Below are 20,357 nucleotides of genomic sequence, written 5' to 3' on the forward strand. Positions count from 1 at the left end.
AAAAAGGCACTCCTCCTGCTTTGTAGCTGCAATTCAATGTGGACGGGGTTGATCTGAATCAGCCTCCAGCTTCTGCTGGGGCCTGGTGGTGAAGTTAAGGCTGATGAACCAACAAGCAGATCAGTGTGGTGTACATCAAGCACTGGAAAGGAAACCTTGGTGATCAGTTCTGCTCTTTATTCAATACAGAGATTACCCCAACATTTCTGTGTGCCAGGAGGAGGGTTTTGCATTGCCCTGGTAGAACGGCTGATGGATGCGTGCAATTAAGGACAAGGACTGGATCTTTTTCCAGGCTTCTCTGACATGCGAACACTCAGTGGGCATACAGAAATATGATTAGTTCATGAATCTTCCCATTAGCAAGTTAAGTCCTGCCTTATTTAATACAGCAGCTTCCAGGTTTGAAATCAATTTGTGCTTGAAACAGATTGCTGCATCTGGCCAGCGTCTCTGATAACTTGAAACAGTCATACCCGTGAGCCTCCACAAACGATGTGCAGGAATGCAGCTAACACCAGCTTAAGATCACTCCACAGGATGGACAACATACTGGGCTGGGGACCAGAGGAGACCTGAGATTTACTTCTGCCTCCTCCGCTAGTCCCCCAGGAAGCTTGTCCATCTGTCCTTCTGTTATACTGGCACTGTCAAGTCACTTATCCACTTCTAGTGAGCCTTGAGGTCTGCTAGTAAAAATCAATGGCACCAGCTGGTTATTAAGTGGATTTGCAATGTTTTCTAATGCTGTTTATACAAATCAGAGCAGAGAGGGTGAGTACAGGCTCAGAGAACAAAGAGGAGAAATGAGGAATCTGAAAAAGAAACTGCTTTCTTTCCAAAACCCTCACTGTAATCTTCTCCTTCCTCTTTTTGAGTGCTTTCTCGGTGCTTTTATCTTGCTCTTACCCACCCCTTATTATCCTCTTTTCTCATTCTCTAGGAAAACCTCTTTTTTGTGATGGAATACCTCAATGGAGGAGACCTCATGTTCCATATCCAGAGCTGTCATAAGTTCGACCTTCCCAGAGCAACGTAAGAAGTTATTATAACCTTTTGGCATGCAATTCTCATGTGTGGTAGAAGAAAGACACTAGGGAGCTTCATTTTATTCCCAGCTCTGCTACTGTCCTGTAGAGGAAACCTTCGGCAAGTCATTTGACCTCTCTGCACCTCACCCAGCTGCAACTGGGGATCATACTTGTGCTGGAAGTAGAATCACTCTCTATCCCAGTTCTCTCCAAACTGAACGAAACAGACACGCAAGTCATCAGCCCGACTCAGTGATGGACTTGGAGAAAGTCACTTCCTCTCCCTGTCCTCCTTCCCCTCCCACAGAAGGCTTTTTAGAGCCCATCCACACAGCTGATTTCAGTCAGACATGACCTTACTTTGCATTCTTGGTCAACCAGAGGAGCTATTTCTGTCTGGAAGCATTACAGATGCTGCTACACCCTCGTCAGCATTGCATTTGCCTGCAGGCTTACCCTTTAGCCTGCAAACCAGAGACCTCCTTCCAGCCTGTGACCTGGCTCCTGTATTTTGTGCTAACCTCAGCACAGTCCCACAAACATTTTTTCAGAGCCAAGAGCTGAGCTGGACAGAGCTGTCCCTTAGGCTTCCCTGGTTGCTGGATCGGTCCCCTGCCCAGGATTGCAGTCCCTCGGACAGAAAGGGGCTCCGGAGGGACCATTCAGTCCATCTGAGATCTTACCTCTGGGAGTGCCTCCACTGTCTATAAACAGCCCCAGACATGCCTAAGACCTTATTCACAAGGCCTGTAGATGAGGGTCATTTTAAAGCAACATACAGGTGTCTGCTGTGAATTACAGCAGCCAGGGGGTTGCCTTTTGTTGTGCTCATTGAGTTCTTGCTGGGCCCATAATTGGAGGCCCCAGTAATGATATCATGGACCCAACCTCCACCCCAGATTTACTACCATCAAAGAAATTCCACAGATGCATTTTCCCATCTGTGGAATCAAATGTCTTGTGCTTTACAACACTGGATGGCCTCTAGCCAAGCTGAAGGACCTGCTTAAGCTGAAGTTCCTGGTCCAGTGATCAGAGGTGAAGGTGTTGTTTGTTAGAAGTAATGCGATTTTCGTTTTTTTGCCTTTAAGATTCAATGAGGGGAAAAGAGAGATAAAATCTATCAAAAGAGCAAAAGCTAAATTTAAACAAAAAATTAATACACCAACAGGGAGTTAAAAATTTATTTCACTTTGATTAAAGTAAATAGAAGAATTAGTATAAATGAAAGGTGCTTTTAATCCTTACACCAGCAAAAGGTATTTTAAAAGTCAATATTGAAACCACTATGGGAATTAATTTTTATTTAATAATTTAAAAAAAAAACCCAAAACCTCATTTAAATCAATGTTTAATTTAATGATTTTTTTCAAAAGCATTTGAATGTTCAGAATTAAGGGCCAATGCTTTGAAGACTGAGGGAGCGGAGCTGTACGACACCGGAGGGACATACAGTCCTGCTGCTGCGTTCCCTTCTGGGACAGCACTTTCTTTGTGCAGTGGTGCTTCAGCCTTATGGTCCTCTTTGCAGCAGGATGTGGTGTTGTCCTTTAGGTAGAAAAGTGTTTGGAACAAAGGTCTCAAACTCGAAAAGACTCCAGAGAAAGGCCACCAAGCTGCTAGCTAGTTCATATCTTCGATAAAATTTCAAAGGCAAGTCATAAATCTGAGCAGTGAAGAGGTCTGTTAGACAAGCCAAGGAGGCTGTAGTCCCCAAACCCAGATGCCCACCTGCCTGTCCCATCGCTGGGACTACGCCACTGTTTGTACAGCAGCTACTGAACATGGCAAATTACTGCTGTCCTTTTGAGGTCTGAGGTGTTAACCAAAATCTGCAGTGTTTCAGTCTGGTGCATCACTGTAAATCATTTATTTACTTTAAATATGTAGATATGGGAGAGGAATAGATAGATACCACTCGGTCTGCCACCTTTGTGACAGAGACCATATCTTTGAGGTGAGGCAGGGTAGGAGACAGGAGCTGGGCGGTGGTTTTTTGCTCCACAGCTGCTCTGAAGATGTCCTTGAGCACTGAAGGACATGTCCTCAGAGTCAGTTATATACAAAAAAATACGACTAGCCATGCAGTGTGGCATCCATATCCCTGAAGATGAGTAGGCTCCAAACCCCTACCATTTCGCAAAATGGCTTCAGCGGGAGTTGGGCTGCTAGCCATGTGGCAGGCTTTCAGGAATCTCACATCGTCCATCAGTTACCTGTAAAACCCAGTTACTCCAAGCCTTCTGGAGATACTCCAAGCCTTCTGGGAACTTAGGGAAATTTTGGCTCCTGTGGAGACAAAGTTTCCATCTTTTTGGGTCTAGTTGAAGACGCCTGTTGGGAAGCATCCATTCTAACTTGTGCCTTCTGTCACTCAGGTTTTATGCTGCTGAAATCATATGCGGGCTCCAGTTCCTCCATTCCAAGGGCATAATATACAGGTAATTTTACTCTTTAGTATCTAATATGCCAAACCTTTTCTGCTTCCCTGCAAGTGCTAGTGGTAACTGAGACTGTTGCTTGGATGTGCTTACTGGTATTGCATTTCTATGCAGATTTCCTTTTTACAGAGTCTGGCTGTTGTATTTTGAAAAGATAGTGTAGAAAAGGCAGTTCTGAGCCCTTTTTGAGAATCCAGTCCTATTTCAGTTAGCATTAAAACAACCTCTTTGATGCATTTACATTCATTCATTCATATAGCACCCAGTATGGGCACCCAGTTTAAGCTTTCCGTATATGAACATATATAAGGTCATGCTAGCCATGAGAAATTTGGTATATCTGCTGTACTAGTTACCCTGGGACTGTATTGACAAGTTCAGCTCAAGTAACAACATCAGGGAGACCGTGATATACCTTCATTTTTGGGTTATTAACATGTCTGCTGTGCATAGTTCCATGGCGAGATGGGATTCATCTCACCTACCATCATGAATCTGACCTAGCCACCCAACCTCTTCCTGAAGTAAGCACAGAGCAGTGGGCTTTTCTGGGCTCATCAAACCTGTGTTAGACTGTGTATAAGTGCCCATTTCTACCTGTGGGCTCTACAGGAAGATCATGAGGACTAAGTGGGACACTACAGGCAGCTGCACTCAGACAGAAGAGACCTCTCTCAAAGTTACTGCTATGAACTTAGTCCACAATGCATCAGTCTATCAAATCCCAAGGAGGAGAAGTCCTCTACTACAAAATTGCCCATTCCAGCTTCTGCATGACTTCCGTAGGAGCTTCAAACTTATGCATGGATGCTTTGATCTAATGCACAAGTGCAGTTCTTCAGACCTACAGATCTGAAGACCTATAGGCCAGCAGGTCAAGGGAGGTGATTCTGCCACTCTACTCTGCTCTGGTGAGACCCCACCGGGGGTCCTGCATACAGCTCTGCAGCCCTCAGCACAAGAAGGACAAGTACCTGTTGGAGCAGGTCCAGAGCAGGCCACAACAAAGATCAGAGGGCTGAAGCACCTCTCCTGTGAGGACAGGCTTCTCCTGGGCTGTTCAGCCTGGAGAATAGAAGGCTGGGGTCAGACCTTATTGCAGCCTTTCGGTAGATAAAGGGGCCTGTAGGAAAGATGGGGACAATCTTTTTAGCAAGACCTGTTGTGACAGGACAAGGAGTAATGGCTTTAAACTAAGGGAGGGTAGATTTAGACTGGATATACGGAAGAAAATTTTTACCATGAGAGTGGTGAAACACTGGAATGGCTTGTCCAGAGAGGCAGTGGAGGCCCTGTCCCTGGAAATAGTCAAGATTAGGTTGGATGGGGCTCTGAGAAACCTTGTCTAGTGGAAGATATCAATGTTTGCTGCAGGAGGGTTGGGCTAGGTGACCTCTAAAGGTCCCTTCCAACCCAAAGCATTCTATGATTCTAGATGAGGGGACAGAGACAAGACGGGAGCAAGAAGGGCTGCAGAAATCAGGCCACAATATGCTTTTCCATGGCCGAAAGGAGGAACTGAATTTCTGGGGAGCTCTAGTCCAGCTCATCTTCATGGCAGAAGTTAGTTACTACTTTGCAGCCTTCTGTAAAAGCAGGAAGCAAGTAGCTTATCACAAACAAATGAGAAAGCTCACTAAAACAACAGTGTTTACTGAAACCCAAATGAGCTTATTTTAATGTTTGTCATGTAGCGTGAACATTAGAACAAATGCTAGAAGTGAATGGCTTGTTTACAATCCACTCTCCCATTAAAACGCAAGCTTTGTTTCATATAAACTCGCCTCATTCAGTATTAGTGCTCATGTGGGAGCCATTTATAGTCTTTATTGACCAATGACGGTGACTGCGTAAACATGAGATCAATATCAATGGCATTAAGCTAAGATGATCTCCGGGGTCTCAGCAAGTTTCTGTGTCTAATTGTTGTTCTGGATGACTGAAGGGAAACATTTTCTGAAGTGCCCAAATCACTTAGCCATGTCTGTAATTTTTACTCAGATTTCTCAGAAAAGTTGATTAAAAATATCTGCAGGACATTCTGAGTTTGTGGCAGGACTGTTAATGCTGAGATTTGGTTTATAATTCACATTTTTGTTTGGAATTGTTACACCACTGTTGTGTCAGGGTTTGGGACTTGTTTCCTCATGAAAGGAGAGAGATGTTTAGAGTCTGGTGCCTTGGGAAACATGGGAAAATTGCGATAGCTAGACTTTGGGTAGCACGGTGATAGAAAGAAATAGCTCATTCCCATGAGTCAGTGCGGCATTGCTTTGAGTATCAAGCTTTGAGAGAAAAGATTTAACCAGTCCTACTCCTTTTTCCTTTTTTCCTTGAAGACAATGACAAGGTCAGTTGAGACTGCACAGCCATCGTATCTCAGTCAGAGCTAACTAAGCACTTAGGAAAGTGAATAAAAATCAATTTTGAAACTACATCACTTGCGACGTAGTAAGAACAATGAATCCAGTTGTTCTGTCTCATGCACCCACGTTTGGAAATGTTGGCTTAAATTTTAATGAATGAGCTGAGGCGTTTTTGGCAGAAACTCCAGTCCCTGGAGCCAAGGAGTTTGAGACTCATCAAGATAATGAAAGCGAACTGTAGGTGATGGGGTTTTTGTTTTACTTCAATCTACCAGATGAATAAAAGCAGTGCTGGCAGGCAGAGATTGATCTCAATGGTGTAACTAAAATAAGTCATTCCAGCTGGAAATTGTGACAACATGAGAGTCTGCCACTTGGAAAGCAAATGTCTTGGTTGTCTCTATATTTCTTTTTGATTGATGACTCCCACATTTTCTTGGGCCATATTCTAGCAGCAGTGAACAATTGCCCCATGGCAACAATTTACAGTGTAGACACTACAGGGTCCCCCACCCCGACTGGGACCTGGCCGAAGCAAGACGAGGAGCTTTGCACAGAGGCTGAACAGCCATATTTCCTGCAATTGTAGGTGATCATCTCAGGACCATCATGCATTAGAAATTACCTTCTTTGAGGGAGTCCAAGCCATTTTTGAAAAAAACTCATTGTAAAACAAGTTGTCACCAGGAGGGCAGCTATACAGCAGCCTCGTGGTTAGGACTCTTGCCTGAGATGTGGAAAATGTGTGTAAACTGTGAATCAGCAGAGGCTGGAAAAGACCAGTTGTCTCCTCAGCTGTGGGCACAAGCAAATGTTGTCTCTGGGTCCTTTGGGAGCCATGAGAAAGAGCAGAGGCTGATAGCACAGGATAGGCAGTGCAGGAACGTGGGTACTCTGAGACCCAAATTCTGCCTACATCCCAGGTGAAGTGCAGCACTGCTGATCCAAACATCTCCCTGAGTTATTATTTCAATGAAAAGCAAAACTTTTAGGTAAGTTATAAAAAATTTAACATAGAAACCATGCCAGCCTTCCTTTCTTTCTGCCTTTTTCATTCTTTCTTTACATGCTTTTCTCTCCTTTCAGAGATTATTCTCATGTGAGGCCCTCTTTGTTCTCACATGAGGACCTCTTTGTACTCTGTCAATGGCCATGATTCATCAGCTCGCTTGCTTTTATTTCCTTCTCTGTGCATTTCTTTTTTTTTCTCTCTCTGTGGTCTTTGCTTCCCACAGTAGCTCAGAGCCTGAAACCTCTGACAACAGCTTGGCAGCTATGTGTGAAGGGCTTTGTAAATCCACAGGGCTCAGAAAGTGCAGCCCAGCAATGAAAACGTGGTGGGTGCTGTGCTGACGTCTGGGACTGTTCTCACCCTCTGCAAGCCATGCAGGGCTTGCAGGTCCTTACCTCTTCCAACATTTGTAGAGCCTGCACTGGGAGGGTGTCAGGTTCTGACATATAAAACAACAAGGTGATAATTATTTAAGAGATCAATGTTCACTTCTTTCTTGCGCTTCGTTAATCTACGACTGCTTCCCTCGTGGGAGAGCAGAACCGCGGATCAGAACTCCACACTCGCTTAGTACTTGTTTGTATGTCTCATTCACACACAGTCATACAACATTAACTTGGAAACCAAAAAATGCCATCGGCTCCACTCAGAGCCCACCTGTAAGCCAAAATGCCATGGGCTCCTCGCCTAGCCTGCCTGTAAAACCAAAATGCTGTCAGCTCCAAGCGGAGCCCGCCCACAGAACACCATGAGGTGCTCTACCTGCCTGCGGATAGAGTACTCACTCCTGAACCCCGATGGAAAATAAAATAGATTTGTGATCCTTGAGCTTGGATAAAGCACAACCGAGGCACAATAACGGCAACCAACTAACTTCACGAGTTTATTTACTGCGGCTGTAGAAATAACAGTCTAACAAAAATGGCACGAAGAAGAGAAAGAAGGAAGGAAACAAAGAGGAAAGAGAGGAGAGAGAGAGAGAGATAGGTTGGCACTGGGAAAGGAAAGAGGGATAGTCACCACCCTGGATCCTGTGGCATCCCGTGGGTCCCTCGTTGATGGTGCTCAGCAGTGGGTGGTGGGTGCACACACATGGTCTCTCAGTGTCCTTTTATATCCATCCGAGGAAATCGGCTGTGGTCAGTTTGCACCAATCATTTTGTACTTATCGGTCTTCCACCAATGACCTTGGTACATGCGGGTTTCTGCAGTGTGGTCTCTTGGCTTCACCTGGTGGCTCTTGTCTCCTTGAAGTTTGTGATAGTTCTTGTCTGGTTGGCGGTTCCCCAGTTGCTAGCCAGCCATGGCCAATCAGGCAGCAGAAAGCCTTCCCTTGCAGCCAGGCTGTGGTGCCAGGGGAGACCCAAAATGGTGGCAAATTTTCTGAGGCTTCTCACAAAATGGTGGGGCTGAGTCCCACAGAGGGAGAGCTGGCAGCAGCTTGAGAGTACTGAGACTCTTAGGGAAGGAGAAAGTGAGCATTAGCTGGTCCCTTCTTGCTCACCTTCTCCAGGCTGTGTCAGGGCAGAAGCACCAGCTCTCACAAAGCCCTTTTTCGCTTCCCTGTTCTGCATCCTCAAAGAAGGCAGCTTTTAGAAAATGTCTTGGGTAAAGTCTTCTTCAGGAAATGAATCAGTGCTGGGACAGGAGGAATGAGGAAGAGCAATATTGAGGTCCAAGAAAGCAGCTCCTCATTCAGCCCTCAGTCTTCCTTTGTAATTTCAACACTACATAGACGCAGATATCAATTTAAGAAGTGTAATTTGCTAAAATAACTTGTGTGGCTCTGTAACGCTTTAAAGGAGGGATTTCCTTCTCATCTTCCACAGAGACTTGAAGCTAGACAACGTCCTCTTGGACAATGAAGGGCACATCAAAATTGCTGACTTTGGGATGTGCAAGGAGAACATGTTTGGAGATGCGAAGACCAGTACATTCTGTGGGACTCCAGACTATATCGCACCTGAGGTAGGTGTGGGGTCCAGGAAGGTCAGCAAGCTGCTGTGGGACAGACAATGTGTCTTAAGACGTGACTGTTGGTCAGTGGTAGAGGGTGCAAAGAGTAATAGCCTGCTTTTGATCAGTTCCAGGTAAGAAACTAGATTTCAGTTTGACTCAGACTCCGAGTTGCTGTCTGGCATTGCATATTTTTATGGCTAATTCTTTTTTTTGTGCAAATGGATCTGGGAAGCAAGTGGTGCTCAGCTTAACCAAGAAATCCAGTTTGGGCCATGGCAGAGGAAGCTCCAAGAGATAGGTCCTGCAATTCAGGGACAGAAACAGCATGAGGAATGGGAATTATGTTCCCTAGCTAGCTAACAGTAGGCTTCCACGGCTGTGCAGGTTCCTTTACAGCTGGTAGGGAGCTATGGGCACTTCTAAGTGATGATGTTCATCACAACCTAAGAAAGTAAATTGAGAAAGGTGGTACGAAACGGCCACCTGGAGGTGATTCTCCCTCCACATGAACAAACCAACTTTTAGATAAAGAAGAGAGATTGGGTCGCAATAAATCAGTGACTGGGGTTTATCTTCCCTCTGGGATATGCTCTGGTGCTTGAATTGGGATGCCACCCATAAGACTGGACTTCTCTCTTAGACAGGCTCTTAGCTGGCTGCAAACACAGCCTGCATCACAAGCATCCTCCCAGAGCTAAATAAGGCACTCTATGAAGGCTCTGCCATCATAGGCGTAACCTTAAAGCTGAGCACAGGCTTGCAGGTCTGTCTAGATAAAAAAGAACCAATAGCTGCTTGTAAAAGGGATGGAGATGCTTGGAGGCATAAACATGAGTGGTCATACAGCCTGATTTTTCCCCTCTAAATGCCAGCAGTCAGAGGAGAGGTGTTGCTGTCTGGAGGACAGCTGGGACCAGACCTGCTAACTCTGGGCTCTGGACTACCTGCTTCTCTGCTTTGACTGTGCACAGTGCCAGAGCACATTACATCACTGCATGAATCGATCCCTGGAGGATATGCCTCCATGGGTCACCTCCTGGTGAAGGAGGCTCTAAAGCTAGAAATGATGGAGCTGCGTCGGGGCCAGGCTATGCTTGAGCTAACAGGGGCAAGGTAGAGCTTGGAGCTTGTGTTAAGGTCCTACTCTGTCCCATTGACTCAGGAAGGCTGGGGCTTGCATGGAGACAGTCTCCAAGCTCCGTGCAAAAACATACCAACAGTACCTTTTCTCCTTCTGCAGTTGGTATCTATTGATACTTGACAGAGGAAAGCTGAACCTGGGCTCCATGTGCCCATGCAATAAAACTGGGTGGTCACAGACACCAGACTCCAACTTGTCCATAGCAAGATCCTTTGTCCTTCCCCTGATTTCTTTTGATTTTTTCACAGAGAGGAACTTGTTGTTTGGGGTTTTTTTTTCCCCTATTAAATTTAGATATTTTGGACTAGGTCCTTCCAGAAAAGAGAAAGCTCCTTTAACCTGGTGGATTCACACAATGATAGATCTTACGGTGGAGAGGCTTTGACAGATTAGGTGGCAAATTGGGGCCAAAGGAAACATTTTTCAGCTCTGAGAAGAACCTACAAGTCATCCACACATCATGTCCAACATGACTCTGAAATCCATTTGTTTGCCTTTCGAGATCCCATTTCCTGATTTTAGTGCTTTCATGATGGATCTTGGTACTTTCCAAATAGCTTTTAAAGCTTATGTTTTTTTCCCCTCCACTATAATTCATTGATCTTCTACTGTGCACCAAGGGCTCAATTCTGATCTAGGTTACACCACTGCTGACACAAAGGCTGGTCTTTTCAAGTCAATTGGATTTCTATTGCCTAAGAGCAGGTGTAAGTGTGCTCTGCAATCAAGCTGCAATTTTCTTTCATTCCACTTCAATATGCTTTTATTTAAAAGAAAAAAAAGCTATTTTCTGATCCTAAGAAAAGAGCCAAGTGATAATCCATTATCTGTGATTTTACTTCATAGAAAAGAGAAAGACTAAAATACCTCAGAGTTTTATTTCTGCACCATCATTTATTTTAGAGATTCAATAAGTGCATGTAAAACATTTTACCTCTAAATTGAAAGCACTGCTAGAGTTCATGGATCATCTCTTCTGCAGAGGCAGGAGAACTGGACTCTGTGTGAGTATTACAATGCAGCTGCTAGCAATGTAATTTGTTACAGACCCAGCATCTTGGATACAGCAGTGCAAATAAGAAGGCTTTGGGTCAGTAGAAAAGCAATTTTTTTTTATTTCAAAAAATATTTGACAAAAAAAAAAAAAAGGCTTAACCTGAAATGAAATTGCTGAGTTTATTTATTTTCTCCAGAGAATTGCAAAGCTAGTAAATCTTGTCTTTGACTGCCATAAAACATTTAATTTCAATTTCCAGGCATTTTATACTTTAAAAGGTAACACCTTATAAAAATATTATGTCTTTTTAGAAGGAATTATTGGGATATTTTGTTTAGAAGTGATCCAGAAGAAATATATTAGGGAGTCTTGCTGATTCCTTTTTTTTTTTAGCTCGGAGTGAAACACAATATATACATTTGTGTGTTATACTCAAATAGCTTTTTTGTCCTTTTTGTGTCTCTTGGCGTTTTTGGACACAGATATGTCAGTCACGAGTACTCTACATCAGCTTGGGTTTAGACTTCTGGTATTAGGCTCCTGCTTTGCTAGATGCCACAGGAACATCAGAGGGGCACACTGCTCCCCTAATGTGAGAAACTTCATCTAAGAATGAAGCACTAGATGGCACTTCATAGTGTTGTAGAAAGACAAGCATCCCAGAAGACAAGTGATTCCTTCCTATCTTAGGTGTGTAAGTCGGTTAAATCACCATTTTCCCTCCATTGGCTACATAGAGACTCTGGATAACTCACTTAATAAGACACATAAATTTTAGGCATTAAAATTAATCTGGGCCCAAGTGGCAATCTACAAGGAAGACAAGACATGAAAACAGTCAAGAAATTGCTCACCCAATTCCACTGTACTTCAGACCCAGCAGTAAAGATCACCTCTCTAAATCATAATTTTTCAGCTCTCAGCAGTTTCACATGTACTGAACTGGATAGTTGTTTTTGGTGGTATTAAGCCATCTCCAGGGCTTGTTGTTGACACCTACATTGTAGTTATAGCATAGGGGATCATACTGCAACCAAGCTGTGAGCTCAAGAGTAAGGACTGTGCCTTAAAATGAGCTATTCCCCTCTCCAGCTCTAAAATCCTTATAAGGATCCTAGACATCGTAGTCATCACATGCACCTTTAGACATCTGCAGTGTAAATATCTATGTATGAGCAAGATTTATATGATTCTAAGTTGTCTAGGCTCCTTGATAACCAAAGGAGACAAATAGGGGTTGTATTTTACAGCACATAGATATTAAGCTGAATGTCTAAAATTGGACTAAATCTTTTCCTTGACTATAAAAGGAGTGGATGATAACTGGTTCAGCTCTAGGTATCTCCATAACAGATATCTAAAGGCAGGTGTGATTAATTTTGCTTCCCCAGAGGGGAAGTTTGAGAACTTGGTGGTGCCTGGCCAAGTTTGTAGGGGAAGAAAATGCCACATCCCTTCTTATGGGAGATTGTCACTCCAGCCAACACCTCCTGGGCTCCCCACACTGGATGTAGCCTTCACTTTATAGCTGACACAAAAAGGCACAAATGAATGGACTGACTGAGGACAAATTAACGTTCCTCTACCTCAATCTCAAGCTGACATATCAGCAACGGCTTTCTTATTTTTTTCCTGGGGCAGATTTTGGTGGGATAGATTCACACCATTTCTACTCACTGATAGTCCTAAATTACCCTTTCACTGCCACACTTGTAATTTTAAAATACAGCTTGTGTGAGTCAAAGCAGCCTCAAAATGCTAATGCCTACCCATTTGTCTTCTTGGACTTCACCAGCCTGATTTGAACCCTTGAGATAACTTGGAGAGCAGCCAAAAGATGACTTGCCTCGGTTTTTATGTTTGATATCTCTCTGGCAGCCAAGGATTTGTTCAAATAACTTCAGAGTTATGTGCAACCTGTTATCTGTAGTGCAAAGGACTGTTTTGGCACCCAGATGTGGCTGTGACTTGGAGCTCCTCGAACCACAGCCTCTGCACCACTGGCAGACGCTCTGGCTCCTGCTGCAGCAGGGGGAAGCACCTCTGCTATCTCACTCAGCACAAAAAAACTGTTGAAAGGTCAGGGCTGCTCACCCTTCCGAAGCTGAAATGCTGATGTCAGACAGTTTACATCTGTCTCTGTCACTGCTCTCTTTGTGCAGATATTGCTGGGGCAGAAGTACAACACCTCCGTTGACTGGTGGTCCTTTGGTGTCCTGCTGTATGAGATGCTTATTGGCCAATCTCCTTTCCATGGCCAAGATGAAGAGGAGCTTTTCCAGTCTATCCGTATGGATAACCCATTCTACCCTCGCTGGCTTGACAAGGATGCAAAGGACATTTTGGTGAAGGTAAGAATTGCCACACATCTAACAAAAGTCTTTTTGCCAAAACTGTCATCTTTGATTTGTGCGTCTTCAGCTGTTGTTCAGAGAAAGAAATTTAGTGTGATAGGACCAGAGAGAGTCTTTTCTTGTCTGTGGACCTCAAAGCACACCTGACCTAAGTCATAAGGCCATCTTTGTGTCTTCTTCCTCCTGAGTTGTTATGGTGGCTCATCACATCCAGCAAGTAGGATCACAGGGTATCAGATACCAGCAGAGATCAGTTTCTTTGCAGAGCAATCCCTAAGGTGCAAGACGTGTTAATTCCTGGAAAAGATATTCGGTCAGGCTTCAAACTAAGGGTTACAGTGACTTCCCTGATATTTATGGCTTTGAAGCAGTTCTTGTGCCTCAGAGATGTGAGGACATCTGGGGTAGATTGCTTTGGTGTTCAGCTTGATTTTCATTAGAGAATATTGTACATCTTTGCACTGAGCTAAAGAGTGGATTAACAAAACCTGACCTATGTCCTGAAGTAGAAGAGCCTACTGAAGCTAGTAGCACAATGTCGTCTGGATTTTTGGCCGTTTTAATCTCCTACATAGCAATATGTACTGTCCTTTGTGAGTGGAGCATTCTTCTGTTTCCCTTTAATGGGCATCTTCCTCGTCTTTTAGGTTCCTTTTCGTTAATATACTGATTTTTTCATTGCTGCCTTCTCATCTCCATGCCGTTTAGTTTTGTAGCATTTCTGGTTTGGGGGGCAAATTATTCCAGAGCTTCAAGATAAAAATGCAGGCAGGTCACAACAAGTCTAACAAGCTACCACCCCTCAGTCAGGCTTTGGACTGACACAGAACAGTATCTAAGCTAAGGCATTTTAACTAGAGATGGAGCATGGTGAGAGAGCATATACAGAGGCTTATAGTGGCTCAGATGAGATGAGAAAACTTCTTCATCACAAGATTTTGGTCGTATTTGACCTACAGTCCCTACCTTGACTTTTGCATTTACAAAACAACAGGACAACATACAGCATTCCACTACCAAAAAAAAAAGGTGGAGAACAGATTATTTTAACATCTGTGCTGTGTGTAACAAGGCTCAGATGTTTAGCTGTCGCTACAAAATTATAATACTGAAAACAATAGAAAGCAGTTCAGGAAGACATACCACAGCAGACTGAGATTTTGAATGTCTATTTCTGCACAAACAGCCTGTACTTCTGTCAGGATTAGAGATAGTAATCAACTTTATACCCATCAATAAAGTTCCTTGCTCAGGAAAAAAAAAAGAATTTCTCCATTATGGGCTAGTCTCACAGCCACTGACTCTGGATAATTCCATATTCCACCCTGCCTAATGCCTGTATTATCAGCATAGAATTTAACCTAGGGAATCAGTACTGCTCTGTAATCAGTTGTCTGCAGGACACTTCAGTTTTGGTGAGGCTTTGCCCACACTGTTCACCAAAACCCAATGCCAAATTTTTTTCAAACAGGCCCTCAATGGTCCATACATCAGATTCTTTTGCTGCCACTTTTGTCATTAGATATTTCTATTTTTCCTTTGCTGAGTGGTATCTGTTGTATGCTCACTGTTGGCCAATAGACTAGCAAGAAACTTCTGTCTTATGTAACCCAAATCTGTTTTGAGACGACCTCCAATAGTAAAGTGTTTTTGAAAATTTACCCTTACTTCTGAAGTAAGACATGTGGGCTGTATTCAGGTCACCTGCTCTCAAGTGTTGCCACTGTTCCTCTCTATTGACTTTAGAGGGATCTAGGATCTGGTGTGCTACTGGCCAGCTAGCCTAAAGACCCCAGACGTTTTACTGCAGATATAAAGATAAATTTTAAACTATTCACTCTCCCTATTACAGCAATATTTCAGCACTACATCCTGCTCACAAATGTTGAGAGGAGCTCTGAAGCACTTAGCACTCCTGAAATTCTCCCCCAGAAACACTTCAGGTGCTTCCAGAGCCAAATGGCTCGTGCATCACCATAAAAGCGTCTGTGACAAAATAGGCTATGTTTACCCTAAAATGAAGAGTGGGCTTGGACCTGCACGTAGCTGATGGTGAAAAGATATGCCCCTAGCTCTAGCTTTTTCCTTGCCCCTAGCTCTAGCTTTTTCCTACCTTCAGCAGAAATAGTCATCCACAGGACTTGTAGCCCGCAGTGTGCAGCAAACACAAGCTATCTGAATTGGGAGTGTTTTGACAAAGTAGACGGTTGTCGGCATCTGAGAGAGTCAGAGGAGAGAAGCAAGCACTTGCAGGGTGTCTTTTATCTCATCTTTAAGTGTGTAAAGAAGGTGAGATGATTTGCACCTGACACGTCTGGGTTTTCTCCTTTAATTGTAAAGGGTCAAATACTGACACTCCAGGTGTGCAAAGATATAGGAGGTGAATGCAACCCCACAGAGACCAGACTAGTATTTTCACAAATTGTGCTTATATTTCAACCATAAAAAATTTCCTGATAACAATAAATTGTCAAAACAAAAGCTTGCAAGTGAGACCCAGATATTTCACCTGTGTAGTTGCATATTTGCATGCTCAGACATGTATGTTGTTGCCACTGTAGCAAATTTGTCCTCTCTCTCCTGCAAAGGAAGATATGGCCAAAGTCTCTCGGTTTTGGGATGTTAGGCTAAGAATCCGAAATGCTTGCCCAATCAGAAATTTAGTAAGTTAGAAAAGTCTCCACACTCTTACCAACCGTATTAGAGTTTGAAGTCTTGAGATGCTATCTGGTAGGGCTGTTCTAATGAATACACTATTATTGATAAAAGACTAAGGTATTTAACTGTCTTCAACATTCTAGCTTTTTGTGAGAGAGCCTGAGAGGAGGCTGGGAGCAAGAGGAAACATCCGCCAGCATGCCTTTTTCCGAGAAATAAACTGGGAGGCTTTAGAAGAAAGAAGGATGGAGCCTCCTTTCAAACCGAGAGTGGTAAGGATGCATCTTCTTTGATTTCCATCTCTCTCTTGTCTGTCTTTCCTGAAAACATTAGTTCACCAAATATTTAAAACCGTCCAGCACATGCTAGCAATAAACCAAAGCCGGGGCCCACAGTAATGTTATAAACCCATTTATTTAGGGTCACTGTCCAAAATCTGCAGGCATGGGTCTTTTAATGTCAGAGACCTCAAAGCCTGTTTAGGTTCACGGAGTCAGTATTTTAAAGGTGGATAAATGTCTGCCTCACGCTGGAACTTGAAGTTTTAGGCACCAGCTTAAGGCATTTAAAATGCCCTCAAACTTTCAGGGGTTATCTTCTGGAGCTGCTCTGCACATGCAACCTCTCTGTCTAAAAGTGGATGGAATACCTTGGTCATGAGCAGTCAGAATGGAAAGTGTTGACTCTTATTTAAATGTCCAGATTCAGATGAAATTGTTCAGGCTGTTGTGTACATCAGATACAAGCAGCTGAAACCATCTACAATTTGGATGTGCCACAGCATCATTGGATAGACGGTTGTGAACTATGTACCCCTCTTGGCTGGGCTGCCTGGCTTGGTCATCATGACTGCTCCTTTCTGATGGCTGTAAGCCCAAGTCTGGCATGTCCAGAGCTGAGAAAGCATGAATTAACCATCACTTTCTCAGTCACTGTTGCAGGGGTCTGAACACCACTTAAAACACCTTCCCTTAACGACACAAGTACACCCTTTCTGTAGGGATTATCTTTCATTGCACTACAGAAGGTAAAGAAGGAAAAGCAGTTCAGGTAACCAGGCAGTCAGCCAAGTCAGGGTGATCCTGACGATCAATAGCAGTCCTATTAAGCTATTAAAATCCTACTATTAATAATAATAATATAATTTAATTTAACAAGTGCATAATACGTTCATTTTACGGTCCTCCACAAGTCCTATTTAATTAATGGGTCCAGTCTGACATATTACACAGCTGTAACATCCCTGCCTGGCAGAATTCATGGATCACAGGCTCAGTGCCTCCTATATAATACTTATTCCCATTACTACTTAAAGAGGATGGTAATAAGCAATTGATTAGCACTGGCTGCTGGATGTTAAGAGCTCAGACAGAAGTTCACTGCAGTTTGACATGCTTCTGTGTATCATTTGGGCTGGAGTAACTAATCATTGTGCAAAAGGCCAACAGCAAGTTCATTGCTGGTTCCCTGGCTGAGCTGAGCTTGCTCCCAACTAACTGAGCAGAGCCCATAAGAAGCAGCCTGATAGGGCCAGTACCGTTGTAATCAAGATCTGAATATTAGTGGTTTGACATCAATTTTTTTTTCCTTTTCTTGAAGAAATCTCCGAGTGACTGTAGCAACTTCGACAAGGAATTTCTAAATGAAAAACCTAGACTGTCCTGTGCCGACAGAGCACTCATTAACAGCATGGACCAAAATATGTTCAGCAACTTTTCTTTTGTGAACCCTAAAATGGAGAAAATATTTTCCTGAGATCTGCCTTACTGAAGGAGTTCTTTGTAATGGTTTGAGTAACACTTTGTCAACTGAAGACTATGCATGGTTACTTTTGTCAAGAACCCACCAGAACAGCACCTGAGTGAAAGTTTTTATCATGCCTGGAAGGCTTCCAGCTTATTTCTGCTACAGACACCAGCCACTCTTCACTAAGGATGAAGTTTCTTCATAGTATCTTCTGGTCTCTCTTCTCTCTTTTCCCAATGTTCTCGAAGTTGAGAGCATCTGAAAATGAAAAGGTTCCAAAACCTGTTCCCCACTACTTGTGCATACAGCCAATGGGTTTCTCTGTAAGAAAGAACAGGTATATTTGAGCTTCTGGTGATATCAGTGCCCATTTCTACAATGCGCACCTAGCCCTACCTCCTTCTGAAGGACAAGTGGTTTGCTGAAAGCCTGAGGCATCTGGGAAGACTTCAGGCTTGGTAACCTCCACTTGTACATGTGCAGAACTGTGCCTGTGTGCACAGGAGTTTTGAAGAAGTAATTTAACTCCCCACACACTTTAAAAATCATGTTCACAGGGGTTAGCATTCAATTTTGCTTCACTGGGACAAAGATATTTGGCAGGTGTCTGTTCCAGCATTTGTATATCTCAATCAGAGGCCCTGGAGCTAAGGACTTAGGCCCCAAGGAGGATCGTTGCCATGGCAAGTGTCAAGAAAGATACAGAAAAACAGTGGTTTACACTTAGTACTTGAGCAGGAAGGATACTTGAGCAGTTGCAGTTCAGCAGAGAGCCTCGAGAAACCCTGTTCTAAAGCTTTAACTGTCTTCACACATGCCAGGCTCAGAGCAAAATCTGAACTGGGCTTTCTGGAGTTTTATCCTAAAACTGCATGTGAAAGGTGGAAGAGGTTTCCTCATACCATTGTTTAAGCGTCGTAAAACTGGCTTTCCGGTCACAGCACTGGCACGTTTTATTTGAAAGGCAGTAATCCGTTCTTGCAAAGGCTGATATACTTTCTGTTGCTCTAAATGATGTCCCAACTCTTTGGCACACATCACAGACGTAGGTCAACCATCTGCACCCAGAGGTCACAGGGCAGGACAGCACATCAGGTAAGGGTGGTACTCTCCTTCACCTCGTGACATTTTGCTGTGTGTTCTATCCCTTTGCAGTCTCTGGTAATGTAGACAGGTTAAAAAAAATACATTTTCTGTGATCCTTTCATTATGGGATCCTTTTAAATAAAGGTGTACTGTTTTCTGAGGTTGAAGAGATGTAGAACCGCCCAGTTACTGCTTGTCACTGAGACATAAGTTAAATACCAGGTCAAAACTTAGTCAAAGCCCGAACAGAGGGTTCTGTAATAGCTTAGACTTAGGCAGTCACCCAAACTGGTGTTAAGCTCTAATTGAATTTTATACATTTGGAGCTTCATTTCATCAACCCCTCCAGGTCGTGGAGAAGAGCAGATCTAGAACGTGATTCACCCCAAAATCAAATTGCCTTCAGAATTGCCCTTCTGGCTTTGCTGGACCAGGCTGTCAGCTTGGACCTCCCAACAGGATGAATGCAGCCTTGCTGGCAGTGACTGCGGGCACCGAATCCTGCAGGACCAAGAGCAGAAGTGCCTAACGTTGACAAGAAAAGCAGAGCACCCTGAAAAAGGTTTCAGTCCAGTGACTCTCGTGAAATCCTTCTTTGTGCTGTATTAAACGCAGGGGGCTTCTGTGCTCCAAATTTGTACAGCTGGTCGTCAGGTTTAATTAGAAAGGTTAACACGAATTTTTTAAATGCCAGTGCTGTTTGTACAGTTTAATAAAATGTTGTATACAATGGGAAAATGGGCATGGAAGTGATTAAATAGGGACAAAAAACAGAGGTGCTTAGCAAAGCCATTAAAATGGTTCTGCACTTTCTGGGAGATGTTCCCCAGGGGAATTTCAACCCAAAAACACACAGGACCAGCAAGCATTTGAAGAACTGTAAGTACTCCACAGGCCAGTATCTAAAACAAGGTTTCAGTGTCATGCAATGGTATCCAAGAAGAGAGTAAAATGTTCCTTTTCACTACCAGAAAATGACATGGCTGTAAATGGGGTCTGGGGTTGCAGAGGCAGATGTGCAGTGGTCGTTAATATTAGAGGGCGATTCAGGCCATCTTCCTTTGACACCTGACTGAGGCTGGATCAGCCAAGTCCTAGGAGGGCCTGACTCTGTCCACCTGCTACAGATGGAGTCTGGACAGCCTGATCCGGACTAGAGATTGCATTTCTAAGCATTTGAAGATTGGCAGTATGCCACTCTAAGTGACTGTCAGGGATGTTTTCTTTGCAACAGCACAGTGGTTTGTGCTTGACACCGGTGCAGGGACACCCCAAGAGCACAGACTAAGGAAGGAGAGTGCTGAATCACCTCCTGCGGTTAAGTAAATCAAGAGCAAGAGGTTTTAACACCTCTCTGACCGGAGGCAGGGCCCTCTGAACGCCAGCTGTGGTCCTGTGTAGCTGAGGCAGCCAGACATGAGTGAAGTGTAACGAAGAACATTTGAGTAATTGCTAGTGCAGACACGGTGTTAGACTAACTGTGGGGCTTTTGGTGCAAACCACAAGAAGTGCCTGCTTCTCTCTGCAAGGTGTCTTCAGCTTAAAAGCCAAAGAAACCCATTGAGG

At 43.7% G+C, this 20,357-nt stretch overlaps 1 protein-coding gene across 5 annotated transcripts in view; it reads left to right on the forward strand.

The window, feature by feature from the left end:
- The window catches only part of PRKCQ (protein kinase C theta), a 69,274-nt gene extending 49,745 nt beyond the window's left edge, over window positions 1-19,529 (forward strand). For all 5 annotated transcript variants that reach the window (XM_075428157.1, XM_075428162.1, XM_075428160.1 and 2 more), the window contains 6 exons: window positions 944-1,035; window positions 3,410-3,472; window positions 8,680-8,818; window positions 13,110-13,298; window positions 16,103-16,231; window positions 17,559-19,529. In XM_075428157.1, the coding sequence (XP_075284272.1) occupies window positions 944-1,035; window positions 3,410-3,472; window positions 8,680-8,818; window positions 13,110-13,298; window positions 16,103-16,231; window positions 17,559-17,714 (768 nt within the window). In that variant the 3' untranslated portion in view covers window positions 17,715-19,529. The remainder of the gene's footprint in view (window positions 1-943; window positions 1,036-3,409; window positions 3,473-8,679; window positions 8,819-13,109; window positions 13,299-16,102; window positions 16,232-17,558) is intronic.
- Window positions 19,530-20,357: the final 828 nt, after the last annotated feature.

The sequence above is a fragment of the Opisthocomus hoazin genome, chromosome 8, assembly GCF_030867145.1.
Source record: "Opisthocomus hoazin isolate bOpiHoa1 chromosome 8, bOpiHoa1.hap1, whole genome shotgun sequence".
NCBI classification, from domain to species: domain Eukaryota; kingdom Metazoa; phylum Chordata; class Aves; order Opisthocomiformes; family Opisthocomidae; genus Opisthocomus; species Opisthocomus hoazin.